Source organism: Carassius auratus, linkage group LG28B (assembly GCF_003368295.1).
Source record: "Carassius auratus strain Wakin linkage group LG28B, ASM336829v1, whole genome shotgun sequence".
Lineage (NCBI taxonomy): Eukaryota > Metazoa > Chordata > Actinopteri > Cypriniformes > Cyprinidae > Carassius > Carassius auratus.
In genome coordinates, this window is record NC_039293.1 from 2,259,746 (window position 1) to 2,282,133 (window position 22,388).

The following is a 22,388-nucleotide window of genomic DNA, read 5'->3' on the forward strand; positions in this document are numbered from 1 at the left end:
CAGGAGCGCAGTTTTCAAAGATAAAAACTTTAGCTCTACTGAGAGCAAGGGTTCAAAGGGAGCTCTCTGCAGTGCTGATAGAACCACTGCGAGGTCCCAAGAGGGGACTTGCTGAGGGCGAGGCAGATTGAGCCTCCTTGCTCCTCTCAGGAACCTGATGATCAAATCGTGCCTTCCAAGAGACTTACCTTCAACGGGGTCATGGTGAGCCGAAATAGCAGCCACATAGACCTTGAGGGTGGAAGGAGACAGTCTTCGTTCCAACCCCTCCTGAAGAAAGGAAAGCACTGACCCAACCGGGCATTTCCAGGGGTCCTCACACCGTGAAGAACACCAAGTGATGAAGAGGTTCCACTTCAAAGCATAGGCATGTCTGGTGGACATGGCTCTAGCTGAAGTGATGGTAGTTACCACCTGAGGTGGCAAGGTACCTAAACCTTCCGTGACCCGTCCAGAACCCACACATGTAGGTTCCACAGATCGGGACGTGGGTGCCAGAGGGTGCCCCGTCTCTGAGAAAGAAGGTCCTTCCTCAGAGGAATTGGCCAGGGAGGGGCTGTCGCGAGGAGTACAAGTTCGGGGAACCAGGTCCGGCCGGGCCAAAAAGGCGCAACCATGAGGACCTGCTCCTCGTCCTCCCTGATCTTGCACAATGTCTGTGCAAGAAGGCTCACTGGGGGAAACGCATACTTGCGCAGGCCCAGCGGCCAGCTGTGCGCCAGGGCGTCCGTGCCGAGGGTGCCCTCGGTCAGGGAGTAAAACAACTGGCAGTGGGAATTTTCTGGAGAGGCAAACAGGTCTACCTGAGCGTCTCCGAAGTGTTCCCAAATCAGCTGAACCGACTGGGGGTGGAGTCTCCATTCCCCGGGGCGAGACTGCTGTCGTGAGAGCTCGTCGGCTGCACGATTGAGCCTGCCCGGAATATGAATGGCACGAAGTGACCTCAGATGCTTGTGACTCCACAGGAGGAGATGGCGAGTGAGTTGCGACATGCGGCGGGAGTGTAGACCACCTTGACGGTTGATGTACGCTACGGTCGCAGTGTTGTCCGTACGGACCAGAACGTGCTTGTCCTTCAGCAGGGCCCTGAAGCGGTGCAGAGCAAGACGTACTGCTAGCAACTCGAGGCAATTGACATGCTCCTGTCCAGGAGCCTGACGCAGCATGCCCGTTGCACATGGCACCCCAGCCCGTGGCAGAGGCATCTGTTGACACAACAACATGTCTGGACACCGGTTCTAGGGGCACGCCGGCCCGTAGAAACGAGGGGTCCAACCACGGGGTGAAGTATCGGCGGCAGGCCGGAGTGATGGTCACTCGGAGCGTGCCCTGTTGCCATGCCATCTCGGGACTCGGTCGTGAAGCCAGTGCTGAAGCAGTCTCATATGGAGTAGCCCGAGCGGTATGACTGCCGCCGCGGACGCCATATGCCCCAGGAGCCTCTGAAACAGTTTCAGTGGAACCGCTCTCTTGCCCTCGAATTGTCTCAGGCAATTCAGCAGTGACTGCGCGCGCTCGTTCGTAAGCTGCGCGAACATGGCGACCGAGTCTATTTACATACCGAGAAAAGAGATCCTCTGCACAGGGGAGAGTTTGCTCTTTCCCAGTTGACCTGAAGACCCAGTCGGGCGAGGTGTCTGAGCACCAGATCCCTGTTCTCGCACAACCGCTCTCGAGAGTGAGCTAGGATCAGCCAGTCGTCGAGGTAGTTGAGGATACGGACACCATCAGGGTCGCGACCTCCGCGCGCATGACAGGGGCATCTTTGCCCACCATCGTCGCGTGGACACCCCGAAACCTGGGGGGACGCCGGGCGAACTGAATCGCGTAGCCGAGCCTGAGCGTCCGGATGAGCCAGCGGGAAGGCCTGGGGAGCTCTAGCCAGGCTCTCAGGAACCAAACCAGCGGGGTCAAGGGGACTACAGGCATACCCACAGTGGGGCAGCGTGGTGGAGCAGACAGCCCTGGCATGGGAGGCATAGCGTCCCTTAGCGGGGGCGGAGTGCGGGCACTCGTCTGACTCCAAGTGGCAAAGAGGGCATGAGAAGGCGAAGCGTTCTCGAGCCGTCTTTGCATGGAAACTGGCAAGGGGAGAGGAGAACGAGAGCGGCGAGGAAGTACGTCGCCAGCTGTCGTTCGTGGCCTCTTGGGACCCGGAGGTAGAGGAAACAGCTCTTTTAGTGAAGGTTTGGGTACCACCGGCCGCAGGGCCAGTGGCGGAACAAAAAGAAAACGAGAACAAAGGATTCTCCCCTGGCCTCTCCTCCGGGGGAAGGAGTGGTCCTGCTACCATCTCCTGATGAGCTGACGTCTCCAACTCCGGGTCGCCCGTCTCAGGAACGCCGCTTGGCCTTGCGTTTGGCAGGTTTAGGGGCAGAGACGGGTTGCGCCGCCCTTCTGCGGCCATCTCCTCGCTCTGGCCGGGGTGAAGGCTGCTGCTGTGGCCGAGCGGGAGTGGAGGAGGCCGCAGGGGGGCGAGCAGGCTGAGGCGGTTGCGCCGGCGGCGGGGTGGAAGCAGCAGAGGGCCGCCGGGGCAGGATGTGTCTGATGGCCTCAGACTGCTTCTGGGCGGCAGAGAACTGCTGGGCAAAGCTCTCTACCGCGTCGCCGAAAAGGCCATCCTGGGAGACCGGGGAGTTGAGGAGCTGAGCCCGATCAGACTCCCTCATGTCTGCCAGGTTCAGCCATAGGTGGCGCTCCTGGACCACCAAAGTGGATATCACCTGACCCAAGGAGCGCGCAGTGACCTTCGTCGCCCGGAGAGCGAGGTCGGTTGCAGTGCGCGCCTCCTGCAAAACCCCTGGGTCAGCACTGCCCTCGTGCAGCTGCCGGAGCAGCTTTGCCTGATAGACCTGGCTTTGGAGGGCAGCTTGGGACCACCACGCCAAGCGGAGACGCTCTGTGGACACAGTTGCATCGCAACAGAAGGCTCCACTGGGGGAATCCCAGCATACCCCTTGGCCGCCCCGCCATCGAGGGCAGTGAAGGCGGAGGAAGAACCAGAACGGTTTCGGGCAGTTAAAGATGCCTTCCATGAACTAGTTACTTCCTGGTGCACTTCCGGGAAGAAAGGAACCAGAGGGGGGTGTTGGCGATCCGCATGAGCAGCCCCAGGAACCAATCATCCAGCCTTGAGCGCTCGGGACAGGGTGGAGGATTCCACTCAAGCCCGATGCTCTCCGCTGCCCGGGAAAGCACGGCCGTCAGCTCGGGATCGGACTCGGACAACGCTGGCACTCCCGAGGGAGGCAACGCAGCCGAACCCTCATCTCCCGAGGACTCAAGCCCGCCTTGTGATGCGGCGATCGACATACGGTCCTCTTCGCGAGCCCCGAATGAGATGTCAGGAGCCTGAGAGGGTCCAGCAAACTCATCCGGGAACTCAACCGGCTGCGGCGTATGTGAGGGGGGTGTGGCCCGAGGAGGTTCGCTCGTCGGGGAAGCCCACACGGTAACCCTCAGATCACCCTGGCCACCAGCCGAAGTAGCTCTCTTACGAGAAGAAGAGCTAGAACGGGGTGTGGCAGAGGGGACTCTATACCTTTTAAGGTAATCGAGTCTCGATCTCAACGCCGAGATGGTCATGTCCCCGCAATGAGGACACGAGCCATCCACGAACGCAGTCTCAGCGTGCTGGAAGCCCAGACACGTGACACAGCGATCGTGACCGTCGCGAGGAGCGATATATCGACCGCACCCAGAAACACACGGGCGAAATGACATCTTTAAAAGACGCAAATCGGCCCGTATCTCTTTTGTGAGAGAAATTTGTCTCTTTTAGAGGTGTTGAAGCGCTCAGGGGAACGCGGGAGCTGTCGCAGGAAACCCAGACGAACCGCTGAATCGCGCTGTCACACCAACACCAGCTCTTGCTTGTAAACACTCCGGTGATTGCAGCAAGCGATGTGCTCGGCTCCGAAGCGAAAGCTTGAATGCGAGTTGCTCGCGTTGCTCCTTATATACCCGCTCTGCGGGGCGGAGCTCGCGATGCAAATTCCGCAGACCAAGTTACTTTGTGTACCATTGGCTCGTTTTGTACCACTCGAAGGTGATTGGGCTCTCGGGCGAGATCCCATTCGTAACGTCGAACGTGACCGACTGAAAGGGAACTAGGGTTACATTCGTAACCTTGGGATGTTTTCTCTCACCATTATTCAGCATTTTCTTCAGAAGACGAACAAGTACAAATTAAGATAATTAGAATACAAGTTGAATTTATCTTTATTACGTTATTTTACTAATAATGTAATATTTTGTTTATATATTTGTAGTATTTTCTCCCCTATAATAGATGTTTATAAAATGTACATTTGAATTATTTTTCAGTTACCATACATAACCACATGCAGTGCTATTTAATGTTTTTTCTTGCCTTTATTCTGAATTTTCTTCAGAACCCGATCAAACAGATAATTCAGACACACACACACACACATAATGAATGCATGTTTATATTGTATGCATGTATATTTTTATTATTTATTCTGTTACCAGTTAATACATCCTATAAATCGAAATGAGTGATAATTAAAAATAATGTAATGTTTTCCTTATCTTTATTCTGAACTTAGAAAGTGACTAGCAGTCACATGTTGAACACAAAATGAATTCTTTCTTTTTTTCTTTTTTTTTGGTTTTATTAAATCATTATCCATTACAGTGAATTATAAAATAAGTAATCTGTTTAAAGTCCTGTTGGTTTCAATGGTCTTCAATTGGTGACTATTTAAGATTTAATATTTATCTTATTACTGATCTTAAGATGAATTCTGCTATAGACCCTTTATAACTTTAAACTTTATTTCTTTTTTTAGTGATCATACCATCCACAGAAGAAAAAAAGGTGTCTTGTACAATGAGGTTCAGGTGAAGGAATGAACTGAGTGGTATTTAGTCCATCAACATGATGGGGTGGAACAGTCTTAGTGTGGAGCCTGGAGTGTGGATCATGTGAGTGTTGGAAAAATAGTTGAGCAATATCAGAAAGGAGAAGAAGAATTCTTCTCAGAGAAGAATTGCACAGAGTTTGAAGTTATCATCATCTATATTGCATAATATCTTCCAAAGATTCAGAGAATTCACAGAACATGACAATGCAATGAAGATTTTGATTTATTTTTGTGATTCATGCTGTTTTTTTTTTTCTTCTTTGCTCAATTTGTGGAAAGGAGTTCAGTGAGGAGGTCACAACAGTTTCAATCAGTTCTAGAAGCTCATAATTCATTTAATATGAAAACGAACTTTTGCCGATAGGGGCGCAATTGTAGTATACGCTCTGATGGGTCGTATTTCAGGGATTTGGACAAACGACATATACAAGCGTATTGGTTGGAGGACATGTTGGACTTTACAGACCAAGACAAAACTGTTAATTACTTTTATTTATACAGTTTTTTTTATCAGCTTCAATCTGGAACTGTATAGTTATAGAACTGACTGTACATTACAGTGTTTTAACATATTTTATGCAGCACTTAAAGATGTTTTAAATGTTTTTTTTTTTTTTTGCATTAAAAATATAATCATTAATTAACTAATTGCAGTAAGTCAATAGCTGGTATACCAGGAAATGTTTGCAATCTTAATAAAAAGAGACTTACCATGTTCCAAGTGTGATCGTGTTTTTTTAAATACTGTAGTGAATAGTACTTCATCTTTTAACTTCCTTCAAATGAAATGCCAGTTATGACAGTCAAAGTCTGAAGACACATCTTTACACACTGAGTACACACAAATCTTTCTGAATTTAGAAGAGCATTGATCAGCAAAATGTGTCTATGACATGTCATTAGTATAAGTCACACAGTTGATGTCACAAATTCTAACTGAATCTGAATTCAACAGTTTTGAGTCTGCTGTTACTTCCGAACTACAACATGCAAGTAAAGGCGTTTTGAGAGATGTTTTGAAAATTCTAAAGAATATCATGGGACCCAAAATAGACTGGTCCAGAATCACTAACTGTGTGCAAAGGAAAAAATAAACTGTGAGTGAAAACACTGAAAGGTTTTGTCAGTCAGCTGTAACTTACAGTGGAATAATTGATGATCCTGAAAATTTGTTAGATGACGAGGGACCATTAGTCTGCATCTGGTGAGATGGCCTTGTAGCTGAGTACAGAAGAGCCTTGCCATTTCCTAGATCTAACTTGTATAACTAATATCCGTATCTGTGCAGTTCTTTGTCATAAATACAGTTTACAAAAGGTCACGAGGGAGCAGTTGGTTTCTCATCTACTGTAAAGTTTTCGCTTGTCACCGCTCATCAAACAACAGCCGTTTCCTCCAGTGAAAATCTAGCCCTTAACACATATGAACGAACACGTACTTTAATTACACTTTTTTTAAATATACTTAATTTAAACATATGTACTTTATACATACACTAGTTACTGTGCAAAAGTCTTAGGCACGTTAGTATTTTCACTTAAAATAATGGTGTTCGGCTATTTATATATTTTGCTGTAGTGTGTGTCAGTAGAAAATATCAGTTTACATTAAACATTCATTTTGCCGTTGTCAAACTGCTTGTGCATTCAAAATCGCACTAGATTATTATTTAATTTATGGCAAACTGATATTTCCTTCTGACACACTACAGCAAAAGATATAAATAACTGGCTTAAATCCCTTTTTTGGGGTGAAAATACTATTTTGTCTTTTCCATAAGACTTTTGCACAGTACTGTATTTTAAAAACGACATTGTTGCTATTTTATAAAGAATGAGCATACAGTCATTCACAGAACTGATTAAAGACAGTGACAGACACCACTCATCTTAACTTAATATCAGAGAGAGTGAAAGAGATACAGTAGAAATATTTATGTGTGGTTTTGTATTAAATAATGACCCAGATTGTGAAATACATTTATTAGCCTTAGATTAAGGGAAGCACAACTTGGGAAATGAGAGCATCCAAGGTGAAAGCTATGGATTTATTTTAAATATTTGTAATGTTTTTTAAAGTTATCCATAGTTTTTTTTTTTTTTTAGGTTCTTTTTTTTTAAACTATCGGTTCAGGCAACGTTTAGGCGCCGGGTACCATTTTAAAAGTATCGAAAAGGCAATGGACCCTATGTTACGTCCTATGTTATTTGTTTGAAGCTCTTTTCTCTGTGAGTATTTCACAGTTTATTTTGTTCTGCTGGTTTGGTCTGGTATTAAACGGGGAAGAGAACAGAACAGCTGAGATATCACGTGATATACATGTGCTACACTGAGTTATCAGTTGTGTCTAGAACACTAGTTTAGTGACCTGTGCCACTTTGTATTTTTTGTTTTGTTAGTAAGAGTAGTTTATTTAGGGTGTCTTTGACGCTGAAGATCTTTTTGTTTTTTTGTCTGTAAATTTAGTCAGAATATATATTATGTTTTTCTAGTAAGATTGTTTTTTTGGCTTTACTTATTTCTTTGATTTGGCATGGTCTAGTTCTTTTCTCTTTACCCTTGTTTCATTTGTCAACCTTTTTCTTTGGTTTGCAAAAATGGTGTATATAATTAATTACTTTGAGGTGTCGTTGTCATATTGATTCTCATTGTAATAAACTATCATCTTTCTTACACTAGATCTGTTTGTGTGTGAGGTGTTTTCCAGTACGTGTTCAATGTTTTAGTGTTGCACCCCTTATTTCCTCTAGACTAAAAAGGGTTTGTAACACCCTACTTAAAAGTTATTATTTCTCACTGGCTCATTTACCAAATGGTTGCTTACTCTTCCTCCTCCACAAATTAAGCTACTGTAGGTAGTTTGGTAGCGAGACGTTTTAATAAATTATCGTTTGCGATTGACATGATTGACAATGTTGTGATAACTAGGCTTTACCAACTTTGTAACTCGTTATCCCCCGAACACTGGACATAGCAGACGTATGTAGCGAATACAGGAAGCTATCAATCAAGAAGGTATCAGGATAATGAGTAATTTTTTCATTTTTAGTTTTTGATTAATCACTTGGATTGATCATTTATTTTGACAGCACTGTGTTTATTGTATATAGACAACCATACAAGTGTAATTGTTACTAAGCCTGCACCACTGTTTTTGTCCATTCCCCTCGCAGATTCCTACAGCTAAGCTTGGATGTACATTTACATTCCATTAAAGCTTATTGATGAAATGCCTCTGAAGTTTGACTTTTTGCACCATAATACTTATTGGCAACTAGTCATCATATCTCACGCTCTTTAATGTATTTGAATTGTACTAAAATGCGTTCATTTTCAATGGGCATATATGCGGCTGAAACAGGTAGCCTAGTGCATCCCAAATTTTTCAACATGAACATTTTAATATAACATAGTCATTATGGCCTTTATAAAAATGTTTATTCAAGGAGGTGGGGTAGTGCACAATAGGCAAGTGTGGCAAGGCCCAAGCTTTTGTTCTTAATGGCATTTTTCCCTTACATTACTTTTACTTTTATACTTTAAGTAGTTTTTTAACCAGTACTTTTACACTTTTACTTGAGTAAAAAGCTTGAGTTGATACTTCAACTTCTACAAAAGTCTTTTTAAACCCTATTATCTATACTTCTACTTGAGTAATGAATGCCAATACTTTTGACACCACTGTTCGCAACATGATAAAGAGACTCTGATGTTAAAGCCAGAGTAAAGATTCCAGCAGCATCCTTTCAGGTCAACACAAAGAACTGACAGAAATTTAAAAGTCCTAAGAAGTAGAGCAGTTGTCATTACTGTGGTAAACTGGACACTGGATGAAAGAATGTAGGAAAAAAAAGAAGACATTAAGAGAAATTAACAGCTACAGGACAGACTAGGACACACACAGATCAGTGAGGAGTCCAGAGAAGAACCGAAGTAAAACAGGCCTCGGGGGTCAACCCTGTGGTAAAGACTTCCTTATAAGTTTCCCATAACATTAGTTTTATCCCCACCTCACTGGTCCATAGCTTTCAAATTACTTAAAACTAGATTGAAGAAAAACAATATACGATCACCAGACTTAAAACCGATATACCATCAACAGAAGTAAAAAAATGTCTATGCATGAATCCTGCTGGTCTGCTGTTTCTTTGTTTTCTTGTGCTGCAGGTGTGTGTGCATGAGATGTCATCTCCATAAGCAGCACCCTGGTGTAAAGCATCAACTCAGACATCCATGAACAAGCTTCATGAGGACCAAGAGTCATCTGAGTGAATCTACGTGGGAAATGGACTACAGAAAACAGACTTTACGGCTATTCAGGCGCCATGGACTTCAGGACTTCAACTCATATGCTACATGGTTTTCTGTGTGATCATATAGTTTCCACAACATGTTACCATCCAAGTTTAATGTGTCAACAGTTTTGGTTCTAAAAAGAACTATTACACCAAAGATGCAGAATAAGTTATATGTGCCTGTAAACTTTCCCAGTTACATGACTGTAGGTTGCCTATGTTAACAAACATAGGTCATAGAATGGACTTATGAAGGTTTAAATTTGTATTATGTGAGAGTTATTAGAACTCTGAAAGGGGGGACTGTGGGGCTTCACATTTATAAAATGTTAAATCTAGGTTCCAGTGTAATAGTATATAAACTATACGGTTATGTACATTGTATTTTACATTTTGAGGTAAAAAAAAAGATGACATTTCTAAAAGATCAAATCAGGAAGCCCAGGTGTCTGAGAAATTAACCTTTTGTCTTCATACACTTCGTGACTTTAGTGCAGGGTCCCAATTTAAAGGAAGCTCAAGGCACAGCTGTCTTTTTGGTAATGTGAAAGTATTGGCCATACTGTCAGGCTAACTGAAGAAGCACCTATGTATTTTTAAGACATTGCTGATGAAATCAAGGCTGGGAAAATGTGGGCTGATTCCTGTACTTCAATTACATGCTATAGGTTAGATTGTCTCCACCTCTACTGTATGTATCCCTCCCACTGGAATGTATATAACTCCAAAGTATCATTGGTTTGATTAGACTTTTTGATGACTACAGTGCCACGCAGTGCGTTCCTCAATCACGATTACCCAAGAGTCTCCTGGTCTTCGCTTCTGAGTTTCCAACAATATGTATGGGTAACAACTTGTTTTTATGCATGATATAGTGTGTGGAGTATTTCATTTGACTTTGTCTTGATGAAGTGTGAATCTGTTGGTATCTTGAACCTGATCTTGAGTGGCTAGACAGAATATGACATTTTCATATATTTCATAGAGCATATTCATTCACATAAATTCATCATAGCTATAAAATATTTAAGTGAAATCGAACATTTTACATGATAAAAATCATAGCTATAAAGGTACATAGATTGACTAAGATTCACTAAATTTCGATTTTCTGGGTGTGTGTTATGTAAAAAAAAAAAAGCCTTCCGTGTTTTCTGACATGTTTTGTCTTCTTTTAGCATCCGTGTCATACAGAGATGAAGTTCATTTGTTTGACTGTCCTGATTATTAGTGGAGCTACAGATTCAAGATCAGGTAAATATTTGAAGGGCTGAAGTGTGTATTCATGTGTAAAATAAAGAGGGAAGGAGATTTAATAAGTAACTTATGTTAGGGACAAAGTACAGTGTAGCTGTACAGGCTAGAGATTAATTTTGCAGTAACGTCTGGTGCATTATCCTTTTTGCAATGATATTTAAAATCTAAACAAACAAATGTACAAATGTTACAAAAAGCCACATGACAAATAATCAAATCCATAAGTGCAAGCAGAAAGATTTTAGCTTAATGTAATTAATGAATCATCAGCTGAATGAACACAGAGCCGAAGTATGAAAGATGAACAAATGTCACTTTAACATGCTTTTTATTTTTTGGAAAAGTGTCACATGAGAAAGATTCTTCAATGTATTTTAACTGTTGTAAATCCATAGAACACGTAACCTTTTTGACATGCAGTTCAGTTCTGCTCCTTTTCTCTTTTACAGAGGACCATAATTTCGTGCGACCTGCAGATCCTGTATTTGCTTTAGCTGGTGAAGATGTTATTCTGCCCTGTTCAGTCAAATTCAACCTCAATCCTGTGGACACGAGAGTGGAGTGGTTTAGATCTGATCGGAACGACTCAGAACTAGTGCATCTCTATGAGGATCATGACGACAGAAACACAAATCAGAGTCAGTCCTACAGAGGGAGAACAAAACTGAATCATGAAGAATTACAGAAAGGAAACGTATCACTCAAACTCTCATCTGTCCAAGCCTCTGATGAAGGACGTTATAAGTGTTCTATTCAGTCCGAATACAGGTCTATTGAGACCACTGTTAATTTTACTGTTGGAGGTGAGTAATTGGTGGATGTTTTCATTTATTCGTTCTTAACTGCTGGGATAATAGGACAGTTATTGGGTTATTTGGCAACTCACTGCTGGGTAAATATTGACAGATTCACAGATTCAGAATTTTGTGTGTGTGTGTGTGTGTGTGTGTGTGTGTCAAACAACCTGATATTGAACTCTTGGGTTAAAAAAAATAATAATAAATCAGCAGTTTTAGAGTGTGATATGGTTTTTCAGCAAAACAAAAACTGTGTACTAAAAAAATGTTGGTCTGTAGTTGTAGGACGTCCTCCAGTGATCACTGTAGATGGATTTGATTACATAGGACTACTTCGTCTTCAGTGTGAATCTGAAGGTTGGTATCCTGAACCTGTTCTTGAGTGGATGCTAACTGAAACAACCTTTTTGAGTTCAGAAACTGCAGAGACACGCAGAAATGAAAATGGATTCAGTGTGAAACACACTGTCACTGTATATGAGAAGCACCGCAAGATTCACTGCAGAATCAGACTGAAGAATCACAAGCTGGAGACACTGATTATCACCTCAAGTAAGCACTGTTTTTATGATTATTTTATTCAGATGGACTGAATAACTGATTATCAATTCATTGCTTTAGGTAAATGTGTACTATACATTTACAAGTCGTTACTGTGTATGTATGTTCTATACCACGATCACATTGTTTACATTATTAATCATTCTTAATCAAACAGAAATAAATGTTTGACTGGACAGTGTGCTCAGTGTAATTCATTATTTTGATTTACAGGTAATATGTTTCAACTTTGGAGGAAATCAGCCATCCAGTTTCCAGTCATAGTCGTGCTCGGTGGTTTTAATGTAGTACTGATAGCTGTGATCATTCATAAATACATAGGTAAAACTCTTGTGTTTGAGCTTGAGTCACATGTTTTATGCATTTCTTAGTCCACTTGCAGTGGTGTTTCTAAGAGATTCAAGATTCAAGATTTTTATTCGTCACATATAAAATTATATATAGCATATATAACCAGCAGTGAAATGTGAGTCAAGTCCGCTCCATGGAAAGTGCAATTATTAAAGAAAACAACACGGATGAAAATATACATAAATATAGTTATCTAAAAATTTAATAAAGTAAACAATTAAAATGTAAGAATAAAATGTAAAAATGATGTATATTGCATGGAAGTAAACTGTAGTCTTAAATATTAAGTTACACAGGAATGTACAAGAGGCAAATGTGCAAACAGGTTGACACTGTCAGTGTGTCAATGTGAGGTAGTGAATGATGAATATCTTACTGATAAAGTGAACATTAAGTGGAGATATTAAGATGTTAAGAGGCTGGTTTAGAGTTAAGGAGCCTGATGGCCTGGGGGAAGAAACTCCTCCTGAGTCTCTTGGTTTTTGCCATCAGACTATGGAAGCGCTTACCAGATGGCAGCAAAGTGAAAAGATGGTTACTGGGGTGGGTGGAGTCTTTGATTATTTTAGCAGCTCTGCTTCTGCAGCGTTTGAGGTAGATGTCCTGCAGAGAGGGGAAAGCAGACCCGGAGATGCGCTTAGCTAAGCGCACAACTCTCTGCAGGGCTTTGCAGTCTTGACTGGAGCTGTTCCCATACCACACTGAGATACACTGAGTCAATGCACTTTCTATAGCCCTGAATAGAAAGTTTTCGGGATTGCTGGTGAGACCCTGAATTTCCTCAGCTGTCGCAGATGGTACAATCTTTGTCTGGCTTTATTTACCTGTGTTTGAATGTGAGTAGTCCAAGTCAGGTCCTCGGAGATGTTTACACCAAGGTACTTGAAGCTGCTCACCCTCTCCACAGGGGTCCTGCTGATCATAAGAGAAGTGTAGGGCCGCTGCTGTCTCTTTCTAAAGTCCACAATCAGTTCTTTAGTTTTGCTCACATTCAGAAAGAGACAGTTGTTCTGGCACCATGATGTTATTTTCTCTACCTCATCCAAGTATGCGGTCTCATTATTGTTTTGAATGAGGCCCAGAACCACAGTATCATCAGCAAATTTGATTATAGATGTATAGCTGTGCGAAGACATGCAGTCATGTGTGTAGAGAGAGTAGAGCAGGGGTCTCAGGACACAGCCCTGTGGGGCTCCTACGTTCAGGGTGATGGAGTTGGAGGTGTACTGGCCTACTTTCACCACTTGAAGTCTGCCGGTCAGGAAATCAAGAATCCAGTTGCAGAGTTAAGAATTTAGGCAGAGGTCCATGAGTCTAGAAGCTAGCTTTAAGGGGACTATAGTATTAAAAGCTGTGCTATAGTCAATAAATAGCAGCCTTATGTAGTTCCTGTTATTGCTGTCAATGTGTGTGAGAGAAGAGTGCAGGATGTGAGAGATGGCATCATCAGTGGATCTGTTTGGGCAAACTGAAGAGGGTCCAAAATATCTGGTATGGAGGAGCAGATGACGTTTTTAACCAGTCCCTCAAAGACCTTCATGACTATTGATGTGAGGCCAACTGGACGATAGTCATTCAGACAAGAGGGTTTATTGTTCTTAGGCACAGGGAATATTACAGATTTTTTGAATGAGGTGGGAACCACCGATGGTTACTGTGTGTTGGAGAGCATAGCACAATGCTTTGTATTCGCTCATGTTTCCTGACAGAAGACTGGTATTTTAATCAGCAGTGCGTTTGTTTACTGCTGCACGGATTGATCTGTCCACCCACGGTTTCTGATTTGAGAATGTCCTTATAGTTATTGTATCCGTAGCTTGTTCGGCTAGCGTGTTTACAAAGATTAATGCTACATCCGTGAATTCGCTGACGTCAGATAAACCTGCTCGAAACATGTCCCAGTCTACGTCATAAAGAGCAGCCTGTAGCATGGCTTCTGATTGGGCAGACCATCGCGTCACCACCCTCTGCAACGGGGGATCTTGAACGAGCCTTTGTTTATATTCCGGTGTGAGTAAAAATACTACCTTTCTGGGCCATAAAACATGTCAGTTGCGTTGCTGTCTATGGAGGGTAAGAAAGCTCTCAGATTTAATCAAAAGTATCTCAATTTGTGTCTGAAGATGAACGAAGGTCTTATGGGTTTGGAACGACATGCAGGTGTGTAATTAAAGAAACAAATGTTTATTTTGGGAGCATTTCTGTGTTTAATTACCTTATAAATGTATTACTCCTGGAGGAAACAACTGTCCATATCTATTTAACGTTGTTTTGTCTTTATTCTAACTTTTTTTTTCAGGACACAGAAAACTAAAGACTGAGAACAGGAAAATACACCATGGTCAGTTTTGTAGCGAGGGTTTCTTTACATTAAACTCATCTGCACAAATAGCTGTGGATTATCACTTATATAGTTAACTATGAACTCTGCTTTGCTCTGCAAAACAATGAACACACTTTCTGTTTATTTATAAATAAAATGAGAGAGGTTTCATATATTTTGATAGTTTTTTGTTTTTGTTTTTGTTTTTAGAACTTGATGAACTTTTGCAGAGTCAGAAGATACCAAAAGGTGAATTTTGTTTAATATAGCCTTATGAAATTATTAAAGAATGAAACAATGAATGAATGCACAGTGCATATATGAATTCTTATATGCATAAAGTTCATTATAGATTACTTTGAGGTATGTCAACTGATTTTGTGTTTTGTTGGTCTTCAAGTGGTGAATAATATTTAAATCTGACCTCATTGTTGATGGATCATGTTATGAACCCTTTATAACTTAATACTTGTTTTCTGTTTCTAGTGATCACGCATTTAGAAACAGACATGGGTGAGTAAAAAGTACTAATGTTTTTATATTTCTATATACTTTTATAGTTAGGTAGAAGTCAAACTGTCACTGTATAAATAAATGCAATCAAATAGTTCAGATTCCTAAAGATCATACATGTAATGGTTTGTTTGTGCCACAACATCAAACTATACAATTGTGATGTTCTTGTTGGAGTGTGAAGAACTGTACTGTATTTACACAACAATATGCATATTACATCACTTTGTTGCAGTTCCCACAAATAAGAATAATATCTGACCATACATTATAAAGGCAGTAACTGTGAATGTTACTTTTAGAGGAAGAAGAAGAAAAAAATCAATTGAAATAATACTTTGTGCTTTTGTGTATTGTACAAACATAACTGAAAATATGCTGAAATGTTTAAAAAAAATATATGATTTGTTTCTAAGATTAGTACTAAGAGTTTTGAAAATGTACAATTTGCTTGTGAAAATTTTATCAGAACAACAACAAAAGAAATGGTCAAGAGACATTGCATTGCAAATGAGATTTGAGAATTATAAATATTATTATTCTTAATGTATTGTGCTTTGAACATTAGGTTTAAGTAAGTGTCCCTATGCAGAATCTTTTTTTTTTCTTTATAATGATTCCTTGCTATATGCTATAAAACCAAACATTACTGTTGTTTTATTATACATTGGTCTGTAAAGCAAAATGTTCAATGTTTCAACAGTGAATGAAACTCTGGGTGAAGACTCAACTAATGCATGCCTCATTCAAACTAGACATGGGAGAGAAGTGATATATGACGAAACAGAACAGTAAAAGGTAAAGATGAAGGCAAAATTACAAGTTTGATGAGAATGATCTTCATGATGATGAGATGGATGGATGCTCCCCGAAGTGTATTTTTTAACTATTACACTATAACTGTTCTGAGTGGGATTTAGCAGGGATCAGACACTGGTCAGGCTTTTAATGAGAAATAGCTCCTGCTCGGTGTAAAATCTCCTCTGATCACTGATAATCTGTGATTAATTTCAGAAGTATTATTCTGGAAATTGATAATTTGGAAATGATTTAGTAAGTGCATGTTATAGTAATATTAAGCAGCATATGATTTAGGCTATAAACCTTTAAATGTGTGATTAATGTATTGATTTCTGTGGTTTCACATCTTTAATTTATAAAGGCACTGAACATATTGAAGGCACTGAATTTTGACCATTGTGGTTAAGGCAGTGTAAATCTGTAAATGAATGATGATGATGTTAAATATTATATACAATATATATGTTTAGGTGATTCAATTATAAACTATGTGTAATTTTAAAATTGTGTAATAAATATCTACGAGGCAATACTTTACAATGCATGTTTATGATCTTAAGTAAGTTTACTTTGAGCATGTAAATGTAATACCTACACATGAATAATACTTAAATATGATGCTAAAATACAAAATGCTTTCTATTGTTCTGTTTTATGAAGTTCTATTTCTAATCTCGCCAGACGGTGGCGCTAAGTACTTATTATTTAAATTGTAAGATCCAGTGATTATGGGCTCTAGTCATTGTCTTGCTTGCTGTCTGTGTGTATACAATGAAGCAAAAAAAAAAAAAGATCGTTCTGATTATAATATTTTCTGGGGGTTTTTTTTATAACCTATCAAATATTTTTTTTTTAGCCTATGAAATTTCTTTAAAATATGGTACATAACAAATTGTATTAATATATTTTTAAACCCCACCTGCATATGTGTCAGAAAACACATTTATAAAGTATTTTGATTTTATTACTGTGATGAACGTCAGTGTGCTGAGTGGTTTCTAGATGATAACTTACTGCTTCAAAGCAAAGGTGTCTGTCATACTTTGATCTCTATATAGCTCTGTGCCTGCTACATTATTATTATTATTAATATTAATCTCTCAAGTACAACCAATAGTATGATGCTTTTTATTTTAATTGTAACCATCATTGTAACATGTGACCTTGGACCACAAAACAATTCATAAGGTTTTTTTGTTTTTGATTTTTTAATTGAGTATTACACATGAATAAATACACTTTCCTTTAATATATATGGTTTGTTAGGACAGGACAATATTTGACCGAGATACAACTATTTGGAAATATGGAATCTGAGGTTGCAAAAAAAAAAAAAAAATCTAAATGTTGAGAAAAAAGTTGTCCAAATGAAGTTCTTAGCAAAGAATATTGATAATATATATAATCAAAAATTAAGTTCTGATATATTTATGGTTGGAAATTTACAAAATATCTAAATGGAACATTATCTTTACTTATTAATAGACTAATGATTTTTGACCCACAGTGTATTACTACTAATGCTACAAATATACTCCAGTGACTTAAGAGTGGTTTTGTGATCCAGAGTCAAATATTTGTCACTACATATTATTTCACATTGTAGCTCATAAAATTGACTGTCTGGTGTGTAGTGTGTGTGATTATAAAACATATTTTTATAGACTTTTTATTTAAACAAGCACCTGTCTCTATGAGATGTACACTGTATAAATATGCTTTTACAATATGTTTCCTGTTTTAGTCATCCATCTTTAGCTGTGTGAGTCACCTGATACTGCAGTTGAGTTAGTGGCTGGGTGTCTGTCTGCTTGAAGGGGCATGCTAATCTATCTCTGAATGAACAGAGATACAGAGATTATCTGACAGGCTGCTGATCACACTGAACTGAGGACTCACAGCACACACGGGACGTCTGGACGGGCGATTCAGAAAGTAGAACATCACACTGGACATGTCGTGTGTGTGAACACGTGATCTGCTGAAGATGTGCATAAATTATATTATTGTTATGACTATGAGGCCTTTGGCTTTATCTATGTTTTAGTTAAACTATGACATTTTTAAAGTCATGCCATAGCTTGAAAGGTAATTTGTGCAACTTTTATCAGTATTGCATTTCAAAAGTCAATGTTATCATATATAGTTTTGAATTGCCATATAAAGTCATAAGAAATAGGATATAAAATAATGGAAAAATTTAAATATTTAAAATAAATCTATATATATTGTATTTTTATATTTCCTCACTTTTGATACTTTCACTTGTGGTCCCACACTTATGTGAATAAATAATATTTAAATAAATGAAGCAAAATCAAAAACACAATTCCTAATCTAAATTAACCAAGCACTGTTTGTCTAATCTAATATTGCATGAAGTATGGAAAACAAACAGGATTAATCTCATACATGCATCTGTACATGTGAATGTTGCATCCTGTCACCTTTCAGGGGGCTGATGACAGCTAGATTGTTTTGGAAAGAGGAAGGACCATCATTTGCAGGTTTAATCATCTTATGATGCTCAGAACTATTTAAGAGCTGATGAAAGTGTGTGTTGACAGAGAGCCGCATCCTGACCCCCTCGACACATGTGAGACAGAAACAGAAGAGCAGCAGGTGAGTGCGTCTGGTTAGAAATATCAGAACATGTAGGATGGAAATGATTTGTAATGTTTTGTAATGTAGTTGCAATTATGCCTAAAGGTTATACTCATTTAATATGAATTATACATGTTTGCATAGGCTATATTAATATTCGGTGTGGGTCAACAGCTACTGTACAACGATTAAGCTTTAATAATCATTCTAGTTCTATAACAATAACAAGTTCACTTTAGAGATATATCAATAATGGTACAAGGGAACATACTGGAATTACTTTAAGAGCGATTTATTTATTTATTTATTTTAGATGTTAAAAACTATAAAAAACATTGACAGACAATCAGAATCAACTCCAATTTTAAAGAGTGCAAGCTAAATCTGCATTTAAAGCTTCTAACATCCATTGGTGTGAACACTAATATTATATGCAAAGTTATCTTATCAATCTTTGTGTACAGGACGTTAATGTGAACTTTAGGATAATTGACTTCATTCATCTACTAAAAATCACCTGGTTAAAAACATTAAGCAAAAATGATGAATATTTAGTCAAGAGAAAATATGCTGCTGTATTTGAGATGCAGATAAGACACTTGATTTTGTATCTAATGCAAGATGTTTAGACATCTTAAGTGTCCAGATCTGTTTCAAGCCATTGTCCCAACTGCAACAGTAAACTGTGTTGCTGAACAGTAAACAAGCATTGAACTCTTGAACACTTGTGTGTTTTATCGAATAAAAGGAAGAGTCTGACTTCATGCACGTTCTGCTTATTGTGCACTGACCTTCATCTAATGAGATTAAATGAGAAACCCTCTTGAGAGCAGATTACAGGGGGGCTTGATCATTATGAAAGGGATTAAAGGAACCTCCTTCGTTATCACATGTCTGGACACTGGGATTTAATCATTATTAGACACAGTCTTTTGTTCCGGTGACACCTAGAAACTATTTCCGGTTTGAATATCATAAAAAATGTAATAATTATAATAGGTTTTTGATTAATCTTTATTAATCTTTAGTGGAAATGCAATGCAGCTGGAATATCTTGCACTGCATTTCTTCTACAGATTAACAAAAGATTAATAGTCTCATCGCCTCGATCTCTCACAGATCATCATCGATTCAGTGAGCAGTGCTTTCTATTGGTCTTGTGAATATGGATGTCTCCAAGCCTAAAGCGATCAGCAAGGTTGCTACACGGGCCATGGCGCCCGGCACCCCCCACAAGGGCCCGCCCAAATTCAAACAGAGGTCTACACGCCAGTTCAAGAGCAAGCCACCCAAAAAGGGTGTCATTGGGTACAACTAATTTTTATCCTTTTATTATTTATTTATTTGGATCTTTTATAGATTTGCATGTTGTATCTGTGCTAATGTCAATGTTGTTATTCTTAGATTTGGTGAAGATATTCCTGGAATGGAGGGATTGGGAACTGGTATGTACAATTTTTAGCCAAAACAATATTATTATATACTCCTCTTTATATATTTAAGTGATTTGAGATTATGTGTAATCATATTTTTCTGCCTCACAGACTTTAATGTGATCTGTCCGTGGGAGGCGTACAGTCACCTGGAGTTACACGAGCTGGCCCAGTATGGCATTATATGAGGTCACTTCCTGTTCCCCACTGAACAACATCCTGCACCTTAATATGCCATTTAAATATGAATATTCATACAGAAATATCTTTGGTTGATGTTTGGTCAGTGATGTATGACAGCAGTCATAAATCAGCAATAATGAACTGGATGTTAGTTGATCTACCTCTTCAAATTTCCTGTAGAATTAGACTGAATTTGCTCTGTCGCCGATGCTAATATCATATAACCTTTTCTTACTCTGGTTTTACTTTATTACTGCACGTGTTATAGTATTGTCATACTGACATGCAATGGGCATTTTAGGTGTCAGCTTTTACTTCCGTGTAACCCTGCCAATATAAAGGTAGCATGATTTGTGGATTTTGGTTTTTGTTTTTTCGTTTTGATGTTTGTTTTCATTTTGTCAAGTTGCAAATGTTGAAAATGAGTTTGGATTCTGTGGGGTGTCAGTGTCTGCCCATAGCAGCTCTCTGTGAGAGCTTGGCCCAGTTTATTGACCCTGTGATGCTGGAGAGCCATACAAGAATGAGTCCGGCTCATTCCCAGCAGTGCAGAAAAGGTTTGGACATAAAATAAAGTCTGATTATTTTCATACGTTCCGGCTATATGAGTGGTTTCTCAGCCTCTGGTCAAATACAAACTGAAACATTATGCAGTCGGTAAAAGCAAGAAGGTGTTTTAATACAGGTTTTTGAGTAAATCAAAAAACTTAACACAATGCAATTTTTTTACAATGCAATACATTAACAGGTGCTTAAATGTTTAGTTATTGAAACTATTCACACACACCGGCGGCGCCAGGGGGGGTCTTGGGGGGTCTCAAGACCCTGCCAAAAAATGCCTTGACCCCCCATTTGACCCCCCAGCCTCTTCCTGATTAAAAAATATATATATTCGGGATAAAGATCCAAAAATGTTTCTCTTCAAACTACGCAGAACAATAATAAATAATAATTATTTCGACATTTATTCATACACTGAACCGAGAACCGTTTCTGTCGGACGCGTCCGATACGAGAACCGATGAGCTGATGATAACTGCGCATGCGTGATTCAGCGTGAAGCAGACTGACACAGAGCGCATCTGAACCGAACTGATTCTTTTGGTGATTGATTCTGAACTGATTCTTTGCTAATGTTATAAGCGCGGGCAAACAAAAGGCTTGAATGAAGGGCAATCATCGCCAATGACGGCATTACATCGAGCGCAAAAGAACCGGTGAACCATTTTTTTTTCAGCTGGTTTATTTGATCGAATTGTCCGAAAGAACCGGTTCACTTGAGCGCCTGCTCCTTTGCCCCTTAAGTGCCCTTTTGTCAAAGCAAAATTTCCTCAATTTTTTTTGTAATAACATAAACTTTTGTGAATGCCTGCCCACGCCCAATCATAATATTAGTACAATTTATTAATAATAATTTAGCCGTAAATAAAATGACCAACATGATGACCGTTCACCTGACTACGACCTCATCCAAACGGGAAGATTCCTCATGCTGCACGCGCATTTTTTAATTGCTAGAGCATATTTTCAACATCGTGGCAGCTGCTAAGCGGTGTTTCATTCTCAGCGAAGTGATTTTGGTGTTTATTTACTTATTATTATTTTACAAGAACGATGTGATGTGAGAACATGCAGATATGTGGTTTATATTGCTGTGTGTAGCCTGTAGTGTAGAAGTAACACTAGCGTGCTGTTTGAGGGAGAAAAGTTTCACAGGCATCGAGGGGTCTGGTCTTTTTTTATGTTATTTGAATAAACTTTTATTATATTACAGTACTTATTTATTTTTAACACGTAAAAATAATTATCACAACACTGGTAAGGCTTATTCAGAATTTCTCATTCTCTGAATTATCATTATAAAAATAAAAACAATTCAGAAATGAATTAAAATATAATTATATTTTAAATGTGATGCAAATATTTTTTCTACAAAAGCAACAGTGTTTACAACAGCAAGACCACTTTAGCCTGTAAACTCAATAATATCTATCTGGAAATAAATGTAAAAATATCAATGTCAATAAAAATGCATAATATACCTGACATGAAAGTGCAGTGTGAAGGATATGAATAACAAATGTAGCCTGTCATTTGTTTACATTGCAAAGGTGTTTTTGTTGTTTAGTAGCAGAAATATGCAGTTATTAGCCATGTGCACTGTATTTTTTGTTGGTTTTCATGAGACCCCCCTTGAAAAGACCAGGACCCCCCCATTGCCCCCCCAATCAAAATTGTCTGGAGCCGCCACTGTTCACACAGAACATGTTTTTGCATTAAAAAAACATGAGATGGGAGAAGCAGGGTATGAATGAAAAGTTTCATAACGTTGAATCATGTGTGAGACGCTGCGAAAAATGTGTCAGTGCTGAATGAACCTT

General features: G+C 39.5%; 2 protein-coding genes across 2 annotated transcripts; both read left to right on the forward strand.

The window, feature by feature from the left end:
* The first annotated feature begins 9,988 nt into the window (after positions 1-9,988).
* Positions 9,989-15,017, forward strand: LOC113067607 (butyrophilin-like protein 2). Its single transcript, XM_026239964.1, has 8 exons — positions 9,989-10,024; positions 10,363-10,438; positions 10,891-11,244; positions 11,518-11,790; positions 12,013-12,120; positions 14,450-14,491; positions 14,684-14,722; positions 14,960-15,017. Exons 2-8 carry the CDS (start codon positions 10,381-10,383, stop codon positions 14,992-14,994), a joined length of 909 nt encoding a protein of 302 aa, XP_026095749.1. The 5' UTR covers positions 9,989-10,024; positions 10,363-10,380; the 3' UTR covers positions 14,995-15,017.
* Positions 15,018-19,556: 4,539 nt separating this feature from the next.
* Positions 19,557-20,269, forward strand: LOC113067608 (retinal rod rhodopsin-sensitive cGMP 3',5'-cyclic phosphodiesterase subunit gamma-like). Its single transcript, XM_026239965.1, has 3 exons — positions 19,557-19,699; positions 19,796-19,836; positions 19,936-20,269. The coding sequence occupies exons 1-3, from the start codon at positions 19,557-19,559 to the stop codon at positions 20,010-20,012; spliced, it is 261 nt and encodes an 86-aa protein (XP_026095750.1). The 3' UTR covers positions 20,013-20,269.
* Positions 20,270-22,388: the final 2,119 nt, after the last annotated feature.

Coding starts and splice junctions, on each gene's coding strand:
- LOC113067608 (XM_026239965.1), top strand. CDS start 19,557: ATGGATGTCTCCAAGCCTAAAGCGATCAGCAAGGTTGCTACACGGGCC. Junction 19,700..19,795: donor CCCAAAAAGGGTGTCATTGG/GTACAACTAATT, acceptor TGTTATTCTTAG/ATTTGGTGAAGATATTCCTG. Junction 19,837..19,935: donor AATGGAGGGATTGGGAACTG/GTATGTACAATT, acceptor TCTGCCTCACAG/ACTTTAATGTGATCTGTCCG.
- LOC113067607 (XM_026239964.1), top strand. CDS start 10,381: ATGAAGTTCATTTGTTTGACTGTCCTGATTATTAGTGGAGCTACAGAT. Junction 10,439..10,890: donor AGCTACAGATTCAAGATCAG/GTAAATATTTGA, acceptor TCTCTTTTACAG/AGGACCATAATTTCGTGCGA. Junction 14,492..14,683: donor GAACAGGAAAATACACCATG/GTCAGTTTTGTA, acceptor TTTTGTTTTTAG/AACTTGATGAACTTTTGCAG.